At 46.6% G+C, this 18,976-nt stretch overlaps 1 protein-coding gene across 1 annotated transcript in view; it reads left to right on the top strand.

The window, feature by feature from the left end:
* LOC135816064 (exocyst complex component 4-like) overlaps positions 1-18,976 on the top strand; it is a 28,294-nt gene that overhangs the window by 5,607 nt on the left and 3,711 nt on the right. Inside the window, exons 10-31 of the mRNA XM_065329430.1 lie at positions 940-992; positions 1,656-1,760; positions 2,465-2,535; positions 6,081-6,117; positions 7,224-7,346; positions 7,658-7,670; positions 8,587-8,636; positions 8,890-8,969; positions 9,781-9,838; positions 10,387-10,488; positions 11,226-11,295; positions 11,721-11,784; positions 12,743-12,846; positions 13,569-13,645; positions 14,056-14,194; positions 14,486-14,567; positions 15,388-15,430; positions 16,184-16,246; positions 16,501-16,629; positions 17,131-17,175; positions 18,022-18,053; positions 18,291-18,405. Coding sequence (XP_065185502.1) covers positions 940-992; positions 1,656-1,760; positions 2,465-2,535; positions 6,081-6,117; positions 7,224-7,346; positions 7,658-7,670; positions 8,587-8,636; positions 8,890-8,969; positions 9,781-9,838; positions 10,387-10,488; positions 11,226-11,295; positions 11,721-11,784; positions 12,743-12,846; positions 13,569-13,645; positions 14,056-14,194; positions 14,486-14,567; positions 15,388-15,430; positions 16,184-16,246; positions 16,501-16,629; positions 17,131-17,175; positions 18,022-18,053; positions 18,291-18,405 — 1,655 coding nt within the window. The remainder of the gene's footprint in view (positions 1-939; positions 993-1,655; positions 1,761-2,464; positions 2,536-6,080; positions 6,118-7,223; positions 7,347-7,657; positions 7,671-8,586; positions 8,637-8,889; positions 8,970-9,780; positions 9,839-10,386; positions 10,489-11,225; positions 11,296-11,720; positions 11,785-12,742; positions 12,847-13,568; positions 13,646-14,055; positions 14,195-14,485; positions 14,568-15,387; positions 15,431-16,183; positions 16,247-16,500; positions 16,630-17,130; positions 17,176-18,021; positions 18,054-18,290; positions 18,406-18,976) is intronic.

Below are 18,976 nucleotides of genomic sequence, written 5' to 3'. Positions count from 1 at the left end.
TGGACGCTGTGCACACTCGATTCACACACAAAATCACACCCTCTACTCACTCACACTCTACTCAGTACTCACACACACACATACCCTCTACTCACACACACTCTACTGACACAGCTACTTCCCCTTTCTGGCGATTGATTACCAGCACAGTAACCTTGAAATCACGGCCAAGTGACTCACTCTCGCTGCCAGTGATGGCTATGGAAGGCTGAGCTGACATTCCTTTCGCATTTTTATTTCCATTGCTATCAGGTTCGGCCTCATTTCCTCTGTGCTGCGCTGATGAGTTCAAAAAGAACGAAATAGCATGCTGTCCGCAGATTGAGTATATTATATATAACGAAGTGCTAACTCTAACGAGTTAACGAGGAGAAATCTGTCGTTAAAATAGAAATCGTTATACAGAAATCGACACATATACTGTCCTATTGAGCGTTGAGAATGAGTGAGAATCGTTACCTTTGGTACACGTAAACCAGTCAATTTTGGGAAATCGTTATACATGCGCCTCGTTAGAATAATGGCTTTTACAGTACATTGCTGCTGCAGTTAAAACATGCAGTATGGACTGAGTTGTGAATAATGTAAGATTCCGGATTTGTACTGTTTGGGGGTAGCTCAAGAGGTACACAGTCAACTTCGCTAATAACGACTGCGGATATAACGACAATTCGCGAATAACGACAGCCACTTCATGCCCAGAGCAAAGTCCATTCTACCTGTATACATATAATGAGACTTCGGGTATAACGACACTTCGCGAATAAGGACACTTTTCTGATGCCCGGCCGAGTGTCGTTATACGCAAAGTTGACTGTACCATCCCATTCTGAAGATCTTGTATGATGTTGGGGAGGTCTAGACGGGCTGATCAGGAAAGGACTTTTGACTGGCTACCTGGGTTATTTGTGTGTACATGCTTTCCTTCGTGTTGGTTAGATGCCTTGAGCTGCGCTAACACAACTGGCTTGATGGAGCTGGACCCAGACACGGTACGTAGCGAATACACGTGGCACTAGTAATGTAAAATAAATTCTAAAATCTCCACATAGCTAGAAATCCGGCGCTTGGTGGTGTTTGGAACTTAGCTCCACTAGCGTCTGCAACGTTCTTGCTGAACTGGAGCTGTGTATCTTCTGGTGATGTTCATGATCAGATGTCATGCATACTCGCCTGTGTGCAGTACGTCACATGATAGACAGCTGTTGCCAGTCATGCATTTGTTCTCCATATGCCACTGGCACTATAGTACAGCAATACACCTGCATATTTGACTGGCAAACTGGACCGGTTTCATGTCAATGTGGGGGGGGTTACACACTTCGAAGAATAGCAACCATAATCCATTGGTAGTGTGTACTCTATTTTGGTTGAACTAACTCAGAACTGCAAGCCGGACATTCCAGAGACTCATCAAGATGTGATGCATGAAAAACTTCAAAATTCTCAAGGGCGAAAGAGAATGTGTCCGAAATCGTTTAAACGTGTTTAAGCATGGTACATGGTGTGTGCATGCGTGTGCGTGCGTGTGTGTGTGGGGGGGGGGGGGGGGGGGGGGGTGTATAACGTGATGTTCCGGTAATGTTCATGCTCAACCTGCAGACAGTACTGTTCGTCCTTGTAATACCTTGTGTATTGTTTCGTGTGCTCTGCAGCTGGAAGACAAAATGACGGCCGACCCCGAAGAGGACTCTACACACTTCATGCTCATCCTGGTCCACTCGCTATCCATCCTAAACAAGATTCCGGACACTATCGATGTGAGTGCCGTACGCTATGCTTGCTCTGCACATTCAGAGTCACTGTGTCTTCTTTTTCTAATTCTCTGGTCTGTATAATATAAGTACTGCATGTTCTGCATGCGTGGAAGAACAGGAACGAGAGATCATGAAAGCACCTTTTGCTAGCAAACACATCATGACAAGCACTAATGCAATCCAATCTTGGCTATCCAAAACCCAAGTTGTACTAGTATCCGAACGCACGGGTCGGTGCATTTTGTACATTCTACTATGGATGTCTATGTCTTGTCAGCATGCAGCCGTCTAGATTTTCTATTGTTTCTGAGTGTTTACTGATTTTTTTAATTTTCTCTTACCAAATGTTCGCCTTGGGTCTTCAGCAATGGGTATAATGTATATACTACCACAGTGGGGGTATTGCTTACCAGATGACTTTGTACATACATGTACGTCTACATGCTCCACTTGTCAGTAAGATGAATTAACTGAATCTACATGCACATTCCTAATCGATTTCATGAGACACTCGTCAGGGAAAGCCGTCTCAACAATAGAAGCTAGGCTAGGCATCGCTTATTCATTAGCTATCAGAATAAGCCTGCAGAACAGCTTTTCACGAAGTGTTCTGTTGAATGGGGCAGGACTATGTGATTTGTGGTACAGAACAGAGAACACCCTAAAGTACTGCTGATGCCGTGATCGCTGCTCTTTCCCTTCTCCAGCGTATCATTGTGCGCATGGACACTGAATTTACCAAGCTGGTGCAGTCGCTGATCGAAGAGATTGCAGCAAGGTAAGATGTGGCAAACAGGCGTGTACGCACATATGCATACACCATGTACACACACACACACACACACACACACACACACACACACACACACACACACACACACACACACACACACACACACACACCAGTCCTGTCCAGTCCAGTCCAGTCCAGTCCAGTCCAGTAGAGCCACTGCCACAGGGGTCACCTGGGCCCCGGAGGGGCTTGAGAGAGGAGGATGGAGCATGCTGATGACGTTGGAGATTGTCTCCCTCTCTTCTCTGTGACAAATTTCAAATTTCATCGTGCGATATTCTAAATCCACTTGGGGGCTTGTCAAACCTCCGCGAGCGGCAACGTCGGGCACAACTGAAAGTGACGGCACCAAATCACCATCCCGTCTCTCTGCTTTGTGCGTCCCTCCATCAAGCGCGCGCGCACACACACACACACGCACATGAAAGATATACCGTAAAGTCGCGGATAAAAGCCGGGTTTGCATACAAGCACATCGCGTATAGAAGCCTGAAAATCGAACGGGTCAAATGCATATAAGCCTGTCGCGATTAGAAGCCTGGCTTCTATGCAAGCGCGGATCGGGTAGGTCAAGAGTGCATGCGCTATATAATAATATATAAAACTGCCGCCATACCGGTAGTCAGTGGTAGATGTACGCGTGTCGCGCATATCAATGGTGCATATAAGCATGGTTTGCATACAAGCCTGGTTTGCATTAAAGCCTGGTTTGCATTAAAGCCTGATGCAGAAAGCGGCTTATATGCTTATAAGCCCGGCTTTTATCCGCGACTTTACGGTTGTCAAATGTCCAAGAGGAACATGAGAGAATTTCAAATATCTTAGGATTAACAAAATTGAAGAGCATATTGACGCTCAGTTGAGTCTGCCACTCTGAAACGGTGAAAGGTGACGACCTGAAACAGGAAAGGTCCATCGGATAAAGTCTGCATCATTATCACGGGCAAGAATCAAAGAATCAAGTACAATTGTACACACTATTTTTCGGGTTGTCAATAGGTTTGCAATGTGACTCAGACGAATGCAGTGACTAACATCAGTGCCATGGCAACTGCAGAGTCACAGTTTTAAGTACAGTGTATTGGTGACTGACTATGAGGTTATGATAACAGCCAGCCTTGGATAGCAAAGCAATGAAGTCATCATGAAATCGGGAAACGGCTCCTCTGCGGGCATGCGGTGCAACTGGAAAGATGGGCATAAATAGATGAACATATAACAGCGGACAGCGAGAATGCTGTAACCGCAATTGCAGCAGCTAGGCACGGTGATTGACCGAGTAATATTATTCGGTCAGTCAGTAATCATGTTCGCTGTTCAGCCTCCCAATCAGCGTCAGTATCTCAGAAATATCCAGATTCTGTCCGCCAAGAGAAACACGATCACGCAGATGATGATGCTCTGAAACCTGCTCAGGAAGTTCCACGTTTCCGAAGCAATCCATCTTACTGACTGCCTCCCTGTAAGACGTGGTCCAGAGGAAAAATCCACTTCAGGGGAATCTATGGCTGCACGGGGCGTAGCAGGGCTCACTGCAGCAGCGGAAGAAGACATGTCAGATGTAGACTGCAGCGACACAAGGGTAGCATGTGCTCGAGGTGAGTGTTATGCTAGGAGGGGCTACTGCACTCTGGTCCGACACCAAATGAATCTGGGTTTCAGGCCGCTGTTGCAACAGGATCCAATGCTACTGCATGGGTCAGTGACGTAGTGGGTGGTGACTCCACACTATGAGATGACCGAGAAGCATCGTCATCTGTCCCTCGACCTTCTGCTTCTCGGTACTTGCCCATGCTGTCCAGCTTTACCAAGATCTCATTGACATCGCCTTTCGGCTCAACATTGCGAATGCACTCCAGGAAGATATGAAACGACCTGTCATCATCTGCTCGTATCGCGTCCAACAAGGCTTCGTTTTGCTGAGTGGGACTGGCAGAAGCTGAAAACCTCTTCTCTTGATGACGTGTAATCAGCCCCTTCCACGCACACTCGCTACGCAATGCATCTGGCGTGAGCGTGTTGACCATTCTTGGCAAGAATCCTATGAACAAACACAGGACTCTCCCAAGCCGACGCCATTTTGCATGACGAGAGGGCGTTCGAGATATCGCCACGATGGCCATGTTCAGCCAGCATTCCATACAGTTCTTTGATGGTCATTCCCTGCCTCTTGTTGAGGTACAGAATGCTGCAAAAGAGGTTATCCATTCCAATCCCGTCCCCGCGCATGGCGTCAGTATGATCTGCATATGGAATGTCCTCAGGACATTAAGATAGACACTCCTGCTTTTGGCCTCAACCAGGATCACTGCCGCTCTGCTAAGATTTCTTCTTGCCTCGCCTACGACAGAGTTCCGAAGTGCACCCTCGAAGTCTACGCAATCTTTGATATGTGCCAGTGTCTTCGACCCGATGGCATCAAGCGAAACACCTTTTGTCTCAGGAGTGGGAGAACTAGCTTCACTTGAATCTTGCACTGAAACCGCGGTACTCCTGTAAAGGAATCCAATAGTGATAGTCTGATCTGGGCAGTCAAACTCATCTTCCTTTCAAGCCTCTCCAAATGTGGTAGCTTGTGCCTGTCCATTAGTTCCAAGTGCTTTTGGAGTGGCTGCATCAGACTTACTGGTATGGTGCAGACGGCGTATGACATCAACAAGTGGACCCACACTGGTGCGGCAAGACATGCGGTACTCTCTGAGTGAAAGCTGACAAATGCTGGGCTTGTGCATTGCAGTTTAGAATTGTCCTTTGCTGCTCTGCCCAGCTAGGATCACTCCTGATCAAGAACTTGTAGGACAGATAATTGCGCGTGCGGCTTGTCAGGCGTTTGTCCAATGTGTCTGCTACAACATGCATGCCCCTCTGCGGCGTACAATCAAAGGGCGGGGTTTGCTCGCGAAACCCCCAGCAGCTAGGGCGGACCATCACAGAAAAGTAGACAATAAGAATAGTTTTGGCACCAAATATGTTTCAACTCATCTCCCATTGAGACCACAACCAGCGCAATAACACCGTCTTTGGACTGCTTCTGGCTAGATTAACTCTTGTGTAGTGACGCTTGTATCAGATCCACTCTGATTTAGCCACGCACACTAGTAGCAAGTATTACCTTCACCGGGGGCAGGGGTAACTGTAGTTGGATCCCGGGACGGATACGGTTATTACCCTGATGCTGTCAATGCTTTTTCTGCACCTTGTCCTCACCTACTTACTGAGGTGTGGTGAGCCCATAAGTGGGATGATTTCAAGTTCACCCACAGTTTTCGGGATTTCAGGGGGTGTCGGCCGTTGGGCGGTTCAATAGCCAATTGAGTCATCTTTCCAAGATTCCTTTTGAGTCTCTCTCCTCTCTCCCGGGGAGATCCACGTGACCAGTTTCGGCAGTGCACAACAAGTACAAGTGTGTGTGTGTGTGTGTGTGTGTGTGTGTGTGTGTGTGTGTGTGTGTGTGTGTGTGTGTGTGTGTGTGTGTGTGTGTGTGTGTGTGTGTGTGTGTGTGTGTGTGCGTCTACTTGCTCTATATGCAGAACTGAGGAACATGGAGATACTGTCTATTTTACTGCTGTAAGTAATACAGTGTGCATGTGTGTGTGTGTGTGCGTCTGTGCGTGTGTGTGTGTGTGTGTGTGTGTGTGTGTGTATGTGTGTGTGTGTGTGTGAAGGCCTAGTGCAGTTAGACATCACTTATCCAGTTCCTTACTAAGTTGCTATACAGTTATTGATTGTAGCACGCTTGCAGAAAACACTTGGAGAACAGTGTATGTGTAATACATGCAGTTTGGGGTATCTGCTTCCTCGCATATCCGCATGTTCTTTTATAACGGTTTTGTGCGTGCTTTTGAGATCCGACTGTACTGCGTGCCATTGTTAACACAGCATCTCATCTAGTATTATATAAATGGTGTTGATGGCACGTCGTATTTTTTAAACTAATGTAGTTTTTCTCGTTCTTGGTCGTGGTCCTCGAGTAGTAGGCGCAAAAAGGCAGCTTTGCCTTCTGACATCTAGACAGCTATTTTGGCACAGCTTGTAGTAGTACAGTTGTGGCAAGTGAAATCCGACACTTGCCATAGGGGACAGCGCCTCAAATGGACATCAATGATGTAATGCACTGCACCTAATTTGTACTATAGAGCCGTATGCATCACAAACAGGTCGAAAGGTCACAGCTTAGATACACACAGTTCACAAACATGGTACACATAAGGAGTATTGGTATCCAATTCCCATTCATTTTTGCCAGCACCTTTTGAACCTTGACTGTGATGAGTACGAATTCTGTCCTCAGACAGATAAAGTTGTATGCAGCACATGTACTGTACGTATGCAGGGCTGCAGAGGCTGCAGGATGCACGGTGCACGGTGCAGTCCCTTATGCCAAGTGTCGGATTTCACTTGCCACAACTGTAGTAGTAGTAGTAAGTACTGAAGTAACGTGGATCATCCACATAGATTGATGGAATCTTTGATTGCCTTCTGGCTCATCGCCTCGAGCACTGAACTAGGCCGTTGCTGTTATACTCGTATTCTTGGACCACGGCCTAACTCATGACATGATCCTGCTGCACCCTCTACTCTGCATTTCTCCTGTGCACATTGCAGTTAATCTGTCTCACTCTTCTCTCCTCATCCTTTGTTCCTTGTTCCTGTCTTTATCCCCGTGTCTATAGGAAGCTGACAGACCTGGCCAACAGAAGCTGCTTCTTCAGCTATTGCGTTTGGCGTTTGAGCGCTTCCAGGCGGTAGCGCTGGCGCACAACACATTGCTAGGGCAGTTCAAAGCAGTCATGTTGGTGAGTGAGAAGAGGCCGCGGTGCTGTCTGTACTAGCTGTAGCGATCATCTCCACACGTCTACTACTGTAGGGCTACACAGTGTGCATACCGGTAGTGTATCTTGCAGCTTGTATGGCTGAGCACTGGTGTCCTTTAGTCATCGCCATTATTGTATTTGTTTCCATGGCTCCGAGTGTGGGTTCTGAGCAGTTTCTGGGACATTCACCAATACATTCCTCAACTTGCACGTCCATTGCCTGATGGTGTTAATTTGTGTCTTTGTGCTTCTCCTGTGGTCACACCCAACATGTCTACTACCCTTCATTGTAGTATTCCGGAATAAGTAAGTGAAATTTGTAATGTTTTTTAAACCTTTTTTCATAGAAAAGAAAAGGACCAAGGAACTACAAGGAATTTTTTTCTTCAAGCTTAAGCAGCTGTTGGCAGACAAGCGGGTATGATCAGGAAGTTGAACATTCATACTAGCGAGGTTGTGCATAACGAATTTTCCTAGTGACAACAGCGAAAAAATCACCCGCGAAAAGACTACGAAAATATGCTGTGCCGTGCCAGGTTGTGCAGGGCGCGAGCTTCAAAAGTGTCATACGCGTCCGTCCGTGCCATGTGCAAGCGAGCATTTGATTTCTTGCAAACACTTGGATTGATTTTGGTTTCGTATCACTTTGGCCGGAGAGTTTGATGAGACATTGGCAAATTTGCTGTTCGCCAATGACGGAGGACAGCTTGACAAAGAGAAAGTTGATTTTACTTCTGACCTTGGAGGGGGACGTGCAGGTGAAAATATCTGCTAAGGAAGTTGGGACCTCGGCTGTTTTTGGGATAGTTGGCGGATGATGCTTGCATGATGCGCTTCAGATTTTCTTCAACTGATTTCCTCATGCAAGCCAAGAGTACATAACCCCCCTAAGAGTGTGCAACTCCCGCATACCCTGCTGTCTCGGCAGAATTTCAAGTTAACATGATTTTTAATGATGCAATGCTCCTTGCACCAGTGATTTACGACTTTTGTACGGGGTGTCAACGCATCACACATGTTTCCTTGAACTAGTTTGTGCAGGATCAAATGGGGCTTTGTCCACCACAGGTCTAGGATGCGTCTGATAATACATGTACAATACACGTCATAAAAATGACGTCAACTTGAAGTTCTGTCAGGACAGCACCCATAGTGGAGTTGCACATGCTTAGGGGGTTATGTTACTTATGTACTCTTGTGCAAATGTGTTGCTGCTTCTCAGGCATACCGCTCTACAATATGGAGGAAGTCTGGTCATCTGTGCAATTTGTGGTAAGTAATGTGCAGCACACATGTGCAGTACGGTATCTACGCTATCACATGTGAATCTCTGAACATGGTGACGTGTGTGGCTGTCGGTCACAGTGCGACAGAGATGTGCACGGCACAGCAGTGGCGAAACCGCTATGCCAGATGAAAATGTTGAGTGTGTTCTTGGTGGCATCGTAGCAAGGACCCCCTCCCCCGTGATGAGCCATTGTGATTGTGGATATGCATGTACATGTACGTGGTTTGTTTGCCACAGTTGCAAGCTCTCTTGGGCGAGTACTTCGATGTCAAGAACTCGCAAAGTAACCGCGATGCAACCAACTTTCACTCAATCTCGTAAGTCGCTGCTTGCCTTGCTCAGTCACTTTGTTTGCACGTGCATGTGTCACTGAACTACACTGGATAACGCTATGGCATGTCACTGCTCCTTGTTGCCATGGTAATCATGGAAGGAGTTCGCGTGTGATCCCAGTCTAGTGTCCTCGGCGAGCATGCACTGACTAAGAAATACTGCCCTGCATGCTAGGATATGGCCATCATTGATGCCGGTCCAAGATGTGCTTGTGCAGCTCACTCGTTTTGCCCGTGCCTGGCCAGGCCCACCCACCCCGTCGTCGTCGAGCAGGGTGGCCACTTATTCCTAGCTGTGTGAGCATATCCCAGGCCAAGTTGGCGTCTTGCGCCACCGGAGCTGACCAAAGTTTGGTAATCGTCTCATCATGTCACACTGTCAATTTTGTTTCGAGAGGTTTTAGAGTTAGTCCCCGGCGATTATGATCACGTGCGTTTTTGTTCTCTTTCTCACTTCCTTGGCTTGTCTTTCATTCGCCTGGGTGGTGATCAACAGCCAGTGGTTGCCGGAGTGTATGTTGTGATGTGTGTACGTGAAAATAACAACAGATAGCAAAGATCAGAGAATTGGGAGTCACTCGCCAGAAGAAGGAAAAACAATCTAGAAGCGGTGTGGTGTAGACACGGCTGAATAGTGACAGTCAATTCTTCAGCATTGTCACAATTTGTGGGTTGTTGAGCAAGTTGTTGCACCACTGCCATGCGCCATTGCCTCTGGCAATGGGCGCTTAAGGTCTATGTGCATGTATGTGTGTGTAATACTTCATTATACCGGTAATTATCTGTCTGCTTGTAGGAATATGTCGCAGTACTTTGACAACAGTGGGAAGAAGAAGTCAATGCAAAGGCGAAATGTGAGTCTGGCTGAGATCTGTGTTTGAATACAAGGTGGAATTAGTGCGTCCCGCTGTGCCTATTGAATATCAACTTTCTTGAGTACTCCTTGACCAGAAGACTTAGCCAGGTTTGGAGTGAGACTGTTGCTGACCAGACATTGACAAGTGCTGTTACCGTCAATAGTAGCAGTACAGTGTATTATAACGAGTCGCAAATTTAACGATTGTGCAAAATTCATAGGTTAACGAGAAGATATGTTAACGATCTTGCAGTATTCTGCCATATCCACACACAGCATAATATGAAGCAGTACGGCCTCAGCGGATCTTATTATAACGAAGAAATATAATCCGTTAAAACGTTAGATTTGCTTCCTCGTTATATATACATGTCTTACAGTACATCTACACAAGCATTGCTTTGTTCATTGCAGATGAACAAAGCAATGATTCCTTGTGAATGGGGTGTGTACACCTTCCAGATCTGCTTTCTGAGTGATGTCTGCCTCGACTGTGTTGTGTGCTTGAACTCTGTATACATTATATTTCCTTCTTTTGATGTGCAGAAATCCCTGTTCGCGTTTGACTCGTCCACCATAGCGTTGACAGTGCAATCTGTGCAAGCTAGTGCCAATGGTGAAGACATCACAGCTCTTGGCAGAGAATATGTAAGTCTCTTGCTAATGCGCTGTGTGTGTGCATGTGCGCGTGTGTGTGTGTGTGTGTGTGTGTGTGTGTGTGTGTGTGTGTGTGTGTGTGTGTGTGTGTGTGTGTGTGTGTGTGTGTGTGTGTGTGTGTGTGACGTGTTTAACTGTCGCAGAACCTAAGCATACTGCCTCTGTAACTGTATGGTATCATCAGCCAATTTCTCATGCCGATACATATAGCTACTTGTCAATGTACCCGGTCGTTTCTTGCCGGAAAGGCCCAGCTTGCAGACACATACAGCAGTCTACATTGATCAATGGTTTGGTGCGGGCATTTTTCAGCTTTCTCAGTTCTCTTCAATACTACTACTTGGTCAGATTCATTTTCGTATGCATTTTTTGGTACTTTTACTGTTTATTTTGATAATTATTTTATCCCACCTGGTTTTTGTCATTCTGTATCACAATTTGTGGTTTTCATATGCTCCCTGATGAAGCCCTAAGGGTGAAAATTTTGAGATAGAATATTAGTAACGAAGAATGCTGTTTGACTTGAGCAGTTGTTACTGACCATACGAATAGTGTTTACTGTTTAGAACATGAAGTAATTGTCTGTAAAACTCGGTATGTATCTTGTGTGTATATTCTGTCTACGTGTGTGTGTGTGCGTGTGTGTGTGTGTGTGTATATTCTGTCTACGTGTGTGTGTGTGTGTGCGTGCGTGCGTGTGGACGTACATGCACTCTCCTTGTCTATAGATGCCGGATGCTCCAGAAGACAAGCCTCCGTTCAAATTTCTCTGCAAGCCGCACCCGGAGAATGTCACTGGTCAGTAAAGTGTAACTGAATGCGTACATGTTTGCATGGTCATGAAAAAGCAAATCTACCACTGTCTGATGGGTGTTTCTAAACATGAAGTTGAGAAGTATAGAGAAAGAATGTCGATCAGCAAGCGTAGTGCAGTGCATGTCTGCGTGTAGTATATCAAGGGAAACTAAGGTTGTGTTTGATAGCAGTTAGGTTGATGTTGGGGCTTGTGGTGGTGGCGGTCCCACAGGTCTGGACATGGGTATCACTTGCCATGCAAGAGTTAGCTCATCTCTGACACCGACAGACTCTCTGCTGTCTGTCTTATCAAGTGCTATAGCCACAAACTTCAGTTGCACTGTCTGCTATTTTGCCTACATGCTTGTTGTGCATTCTGTGTGCCTTGTGTTTACTGTTTCATACATGTGCAATGTTATGTTGTGCAGTTGTGTTCAATGAGCTGCTGCTGATCACTAGCGTCCTGAAAGACCTTCTCAGCATACCAACTGAGTGAGTTTGATATGTTGTTATCTGTAGCGCAGGATTGCACTCAACCTCATTAAGACGAAAACAAGGGGACCAATGGTATTTGTTCGCAATAACAGGAGTTATTCTTATCCAAATTTTATATCCGGCGAATACACAATGATTTATCCAATAGAGTTATGAATGCTAGTTCTTCTAAAGCTAAAAGTTTGCCATATCAGTGCCATATCAGTGCCATATCAGTGCCATATCATCAGTGTTCTTCTTAACAAGGTTCACTGTACTGTGTAGTGTGTATACTGTGTAGTGTGTATACTGTGTAGTGTGTATACTGTGTAGTGTGTATACTGTGTAGTGTGTATACTGTGTAGTGTGTATACTGTGTAGTGTGTATACTGTGTAGTGTGTATACTGTGTAGTGTGTATACTGTGTAGTGTGTATACTGTGTAGTGTGTCTACTGTGTAGTGAAGCACATTGTCTTGTTAGGAGAGTTAGTCTTAGGCTAGGGCAATGCTGCAGCTCATTAGAGGTAGGACAGGGAGTGTGTGAGCATCGGCGTCCAGTCATGCTGTTTAAGTCGTGCCTGTCTGGGGGGGGGGAGGCAACGACACTGATATCGACTTTGAAGTGTGCTGTACCGCATGGCTTTTCCGATGCACCTATTCATTGCCATGACGTTAATTAAATTGTTTGCATTGCACAGCAGCTGTTTGTACACTCATGGTTCACTCCTGAACTAAATTCATACTCTTTTTCTTCTGCTCTCAAAAAGCTCGAAGCCTCAAATGTTACGACCATCATAGTGCAGGTCTCGGCAGTTCTGTTTGCAGAATCTCTCCATCTTGGATGCATGTAGTTGCCCTCAGAGTATGCACGCATTCGCTGTCTCTCTTCCTTTCCCTCTCTCTCCCTCTCTCTTCCTCTCATTCTTTCTCAATATTCTTGTATTGTATGGTACTGCTTCTGTTCTGTGCCCGCAGACAACACTGTCCACTGTCAGAGTTTGTTGAAGACTTTGTCAATGTCACGTATCTCAATCGCATTCGCAGTGATACTCGTGACAAGGTCATCGTTGCAACAGAAGGTATGTGATGGCCCTGATGGGACACTGAAAACTGATCTTAAATACCAGGTGGTTTTCTGCATTGTGGATGCAGCTCCTAAAGTGATGGGAGGTGAGTAGATCAGACCCACCGCCAAGCGGTCAAAGCCCGAAAATCCCATTCGCTACATTCTGGTTTCCCTCGTCATCTGCGCCTTGATCCTTGACGGTGGTGGAGTTCCTGCGGACGTGGACAACTTTGTTACAGTGCAGAGAAACTAGAGTCGTTGTCCGCACTCAAACAACCAAGACGAGATAAGAAGTGACAGTACGCCGATGGCTTCTTACACACACGGCACTCATCTGCTCCACAAATGAGAACGGAAGATGATGTACACCGATTTATGTAACAATGGGACATTGTGATGTTGATGGATGAACTGTGTATCTGTCTGCATGAATATCAGTATACTGATCACAACACATGAGCTGTGAGAAAGATTGTGAGAGCACTGCTGGTTGTGGTGGAGCGAGAGCTGAGAAGTAAGGCACCTCGAGTATCGTCATTGCTCCCAACGAAGGCAATCAATATTGCCACCAATTCATATTTCCTTTTCGACCAGTGAATTCTTCCATTGGGATATCCTGGTACTCGTCCAAGTTGTGCCTCTAACAAAGGCACGTGGTGTTTGTGTGTGGTTGGGTGTGTGTGTGTGTGTACACGGTGTGTGGTTGGGTGTGCTTCACAATTCTTCGCTGTCCAGGTGGTGATGCGTTCAAGGTTATTCTGACTGATGACGGTGGAGCTAAGAAGGCTGGTCCGTCCAAACCAGTTTTCCAAGTACGTACAGAGCATGCTGTGTTTTGGGCAGGGCTGCATTTTCGTTCTGAAAAAGAAAACCAGCCAGAAATTTGCATACGGCCTATCATACGGGGCAGCCATTTTGGTTCCAGCTTCGGTTTAAGACTGGATTAATGGTTCACCTGCTGTTAGCCATGTCTGTTCTGCTGTCCGCATGCAATGATGCGCACTTCCTGCACGAATGCTGTTACTTGACAAAGATGTACAGCCGCTCTGTACGCTGAACATGCCTTTCAGTAGAAACTACACAATTGAATGTGACTTTCGCCCACCCCTCCCAGAGAGGGGGGGGGGGGGGATAGGGTCTCACCTTCGTCCTACGTGAATATCTTATGTTTGTATGTGCGCGTGTTTCTTCCAACCCTTGTTGTTTTTTCTTCTGTCTCCAGGGAGCGGTGTCCGTAGTGCAGCTGTTCGCTCGCTTCCGCTCCTTGCTAGCACAACTGCCGTCGTTCCGGCCGCAGATTCTTGACGTTGTCATTGGCGTTGTGGACATGTTTCGCAAGTCAACTCTTGACTCATTCAGAAGTAAGCCGCTCACTTTAAAAAGCCATTGCACGTTCTATTGCCAAGTATCTCTAGTTTTGCAGCATTGCCAACAGCTGTGACTTGGGAATCCTTGCTTTTTAAATGGTTTTTCAATGCGCGCATTGGTTTCCTAAGTCCACTGTTTCTGATTTCAGTTCTTGCTGTATCTACATTGGCAGTGAATTTCTTTCTCTGTTGCTCTTTGTTCGAGTGCGGCATGCAGATGCTTGTAATGTATTAACAGTAAGTTTGCTTCTTGTGTTTCTGTTTGTTGTCATGTGTTGTGTGTAGGGCTGGCCAAGCCGTGTGGTGTTGATGCGCTGGTGCTGAGTGCATCCTGGACCAGCGACACACTGGTACTTGCTGCTTTCTTGTGAGTCAGTCCGGCAGGGATTTCTTCACGCATGCGCACAAGCACACATGCACATACATGCACATGTGCACACACACACACACACACACACACACACACACACACACACACACACACACACAAACTTGGGATGAAGTTGGATGTTAGTTGCCTGGAGTACATTCCAACTGTTAGATGGTTTCTGACCTGCAAATTCTACATGTTGTATACGTCCGGTTCCCCCATCGTAGGAAACCCTTTCTCGGTAGAAATGCTTGTGGAACTACTTGGGTACTGAGTTGGCTATTATCTGGCAAGATATGTCCCCGAGTGAGTGACCAAGTACTTTGAAGGCATTGCTGTCCTCTTTCCACACTGCTGTGGTGATACTACAGGACATGTATACTGATGGGTGGTGTACAGTCACCTACCTGTGCCTGTATATTTGGCACAGTGCATCCATATGTAATTTGACCCCGCTTCCTATTTCACACCTTCGCTTACGCACATGCACCTCGCATGCACCAGCGGTAACTGTTGCGTGCCTGTGCTGTTTACATGCCTACTCTGTTCCCTGGTGTTCTCCACTTCTCCTTCTGTCTTCATCAAGTATAGTTTGTAATTCCTACCGGAGTGCGATGGTTGTGTTGGACTGAGAGAGTGTGCATGGGCATTTATCTTTAGTGCTGTTGCCATAACGCAACAGGCGGGTGTTTATGTGCGTGCGTGTACGTATGTATGGGCACGAGTGTAATATTATGTGTCTGTGTGTGTGTACATACGCATGTGCGTGTGCGGGCTCATATGTTAACTTAATGTCAATGTGTTTTACCACCTACAGTTCATTCCATAGCTGGACAGAGCAACCGGTTGGCCCTAAGCAGGTGAGTCAGTAGGCAGTTTGGAAATGCATGAACTGCAGGCTGCCCATGCGTACTGTAGTCCACGCTATACAGGAGCAAGTAGCTGATCGTTGTGACATAGTTGGATGTGCAGCACTGTCGACCAGTGTTCACCTGCAATGTTTGTTTGCCTGTACAACACCCTGCTAGTGTATCCAGTGCATTCTTGTCCTCATCAAGCATCAACACACTGTGCTGCAGTGTGTCACAGCGTCTTGCAGTGTGTGTGTGTGTATGTCCCATATGGTGCAGTGGTATGTGCAGCGATTTCCAATCGATAGGTTGTGGGTTCGATTCCCGACGATTATGGTCGCACACGTCTTTCTTCTCTTTCTCAGACTCCTCCTGGCTTTTCTTTCATTCTCCTGGGTGGTTACCAACAGCCAGTGCATGCCGGAGTATGTGGTGTGATGTGTGTGCGTGAAAAAAAAAATGAAAAAGACCAAAAAGTAGGGATTCACTGGCCAGAAAAAGCCACTTCATAGCTGTGTGGTGTAGACCAGGCTGAATAGTGGCGGTCAATTCTTCAGCCTTGCAAGCTGTTGAATGGTGCAATCCCAGCACAAGCTGCTATGTCTTCTGCTGTAGCATCGCTATCATCGCCTCTGGCGATGGGCGTCCAATGGTCCAATGGTGTGTGTGTAGTGTGTAGTGTGTACTCCCGAACACGAAGCCTCCATGCTTAGGTATTGCTGAGTAACTATCTTTGTGTGTGTGTTGAACTTACTTGTGCAGGCTGGTGCTGCTCCAGAGGCAACACAGGCGTCGAAAACGTTTGCCGCCTCACCACACACCCAGGTAACCAGTCCCTTTTTGCAGGCATGTGCTGTCCAAGATGACTACTGGGCATGTGCTACAAGTGACACGTTTATATTTTGTTGTGCTCTTATACTGGGGGGGGGGGGGGGAGACGCACACGCACACACGCATGCACGGGGGACAAAGAGAGCGTTTGTCTGTAGCTATCCTCCGTATTGCTCCGTATTGTGATGTTTTGCTACATACATGTACAGCATGCTCTCTGTTACATTTTGTGCACGTTGTATTTCCAGGAAACTGAATACCTCAAGAAGTTCTTGAGAGATACATCTGACACAGAAGAGTGCAAGCTTCGTGCTGGGAATATCATGTCTCTGTCGGAATCTACCTTTGGAATGCTGGCATGTACACAGGAAAGTTTGGTAAGTCTTCATCCGCAATCATAGCCTTTTGACTCGAGGCTTTTGTCTATTGTTAACTCTTACCTGTCACTTGGTGATGATGTACCAACCCGTGTACTGCCTGCTATCTCATTCCGGGTTATTCAACATGCTATACCTGTCTGTCTACGGGCTGGGTTCCACTGCGGCTCCGCTGCTCATCATCCGCGGCTTGAAGCATCATCACTACCATAGTGACCGCGGCTCGACCTGTTTCCCGTACTTTGCATTGTTTTGTACACAAGAATTTTAAAATTCAAATTTTAATTGTGTAGGCCAGAACACGAGGATTTTTTTATTTCGCGCCAGCGCAGGCAGGTAAAACATCATAAAAAACGTGGAGCACGACCGCGGTACCGCGAATGGCGAGTGTCAGTGGAACCTCGCTGCTTAATTGTTACAGTTGCATTCAGTCAAGAGTCCGGAAGTATGAAATCCTTTGAGACTGGTCTTAACGCATTCTTTCTCCTTACTTCTGTTCAGGAATGGACATACAACTGCTACGTGAAGGAGGAAACTCGACCCAATGTAAGTACCTTCTACGGCTGTGCGTTGTAACGTGCAGCGTCTCAGGGTCCGTTCACCCGAGTAACGTCAGCCCAGGGAAAGTGCTTTCGGGCCAGCATGGTGGCTAGAGTATGCAGTTCTTTTGGTCATGTCCAGGATGAACAGCAAGCTGCTAGCCAGGCCAAAAACTAGCTTTTTTCTTCAGTGTGGGTCAAGTCACTGCACATTTGACCTTGTATGCCCTGAATTTGTGTGAAAACCAATCTACTTGGCCGTCATACTGTAGAGGCAGAAAATTTCGTCGGTCAATAATTTCGTCCAACTCCAAAGAAAGGGAGTTCGTCCGGTTGAAAATTTCGTCCATGGATCATGAGAGTATATAGAAAAGCTGGACATAATCGACATTAGTCCGGCATTTAATTTAGTCCAAAAGCTCCTTGGACGAAAAAGACGAAATGAAATTCCAGACGAATATTTCTGCTTATACAGTAGGTACGAGGGAAACGTGGATGCAGTGAATGAGATTTCAGTCTTTGATCACTTTGCCGGTGGGTCTGATCTACTCACCTCCCACGACTTTAGGAGCTGTATCTGCGCCTTTCATCTTTGAAGGGTGGTGGTGTTCCTACGGATGCTAAAAACTCAGTCCCGCTGAGTCTCAAGTGAACCATGAAATTTGTTTTGGCCGTCATGATCTCCGGAAAAGTCGACGCCAACAAAAAATCCGCCGTGAGTCAAACCAAGCAGAGTTTCACACTCTTGTTTATGTACTCGTGATACTGCCCATGTTAGTCTCGACTTGCAGTGGGTCGACACTCAACAATCTCTTTTTGTATGCTTGTATGCCTGGCATTGATCTGTGCGCAGGACACCGACCCGGAAGAAGTGTCACGCCACGAGTAAGGACTTATTTGAGATGCACGAACTGCCTCGCATCCAGTGTGTGCTTTCCTGCATTCGAATGCATCGTCCGCCCCGTCATATGCTTTGTGAAGACCAGTGTGTGTGTGTGTGTGTGTGTTGTATGGGTATACGACTATACATATCTGTGAGCTCAATGTGCCGTGTGTGTGTGTGTGTGTGTGTGTGTGTGTGTGTGTGTGTGTGTGTGTTTGTTACATGGTGTTGGGGCACAGGTTCATACAGGATTTGAAGCGGCAGTTGGTTGAGATGTCTCAGCGAGTGCTGGTCATTCTGCACATTGAACTGCGCTTCCAATGTTACTATTACCTTCGCCACATCCTGCAGAGAGTGAGTGTACAGTGCCTAACATGACGATTGTGTCATCATCACTTTTGGTTGAATATGTATTAGGATAGTTTCCACGGACATAAGGCTTTCTTACGGGATACCCTGCACTGTAGAGTGCTGATTATCCTCACCCCTCCGAGGCCTGTGTGGCACTGCCCCTGTGGGGTTTGGATGAGGAGTATGTTCGGATAAGAGAGCGACCACACACACACACATCTAAAACCTGAACATTCCCTCGTGCATTTCAGTAGGTCCTGCGCTATTCCTTCTCCCGCCGAGTGCAGGTGGAGGCCAATAAAAAGGCTTGACGGTGTGTGCAGGTTAATGACCCAGACATGAATGAATGTGCATTCAAAACTGCCTCACAAATGCCACAGCAATAGGAAATATGCTGGCAGTTTGATTCACGGGGAGGAGTGAGAAGGGATGGTAGCTATCCAGCTGATGACCGGAGCCCTTGTTGAGATTGGAAACCTTCAAGTCAGCGTGGGCTAGAAGCATTCGGCTTAGATTAGTTTGCAATGAAAACTTTGCACGAGGACTCCATTTCCGTCATGTATGTATATGTACT

This window comes from Sycon ciliatum, chromosome 4 (assembly GCF_964019385.1).
Source record: "Sycon ciliatum chromosome 4, ocSycCili1.1, whole genome shotgun sequence".
Classification (NCBI taxonomy): domain Eukaryota; kingdom Metazoa; phylum Porifera; class Calcarea; order Leucosolenida; family Sycettidae; genus Sycon; species Sycon ciliatum.
This window is presented reverse-complemented; position numbering and strand designations above follow the sequence as displayed.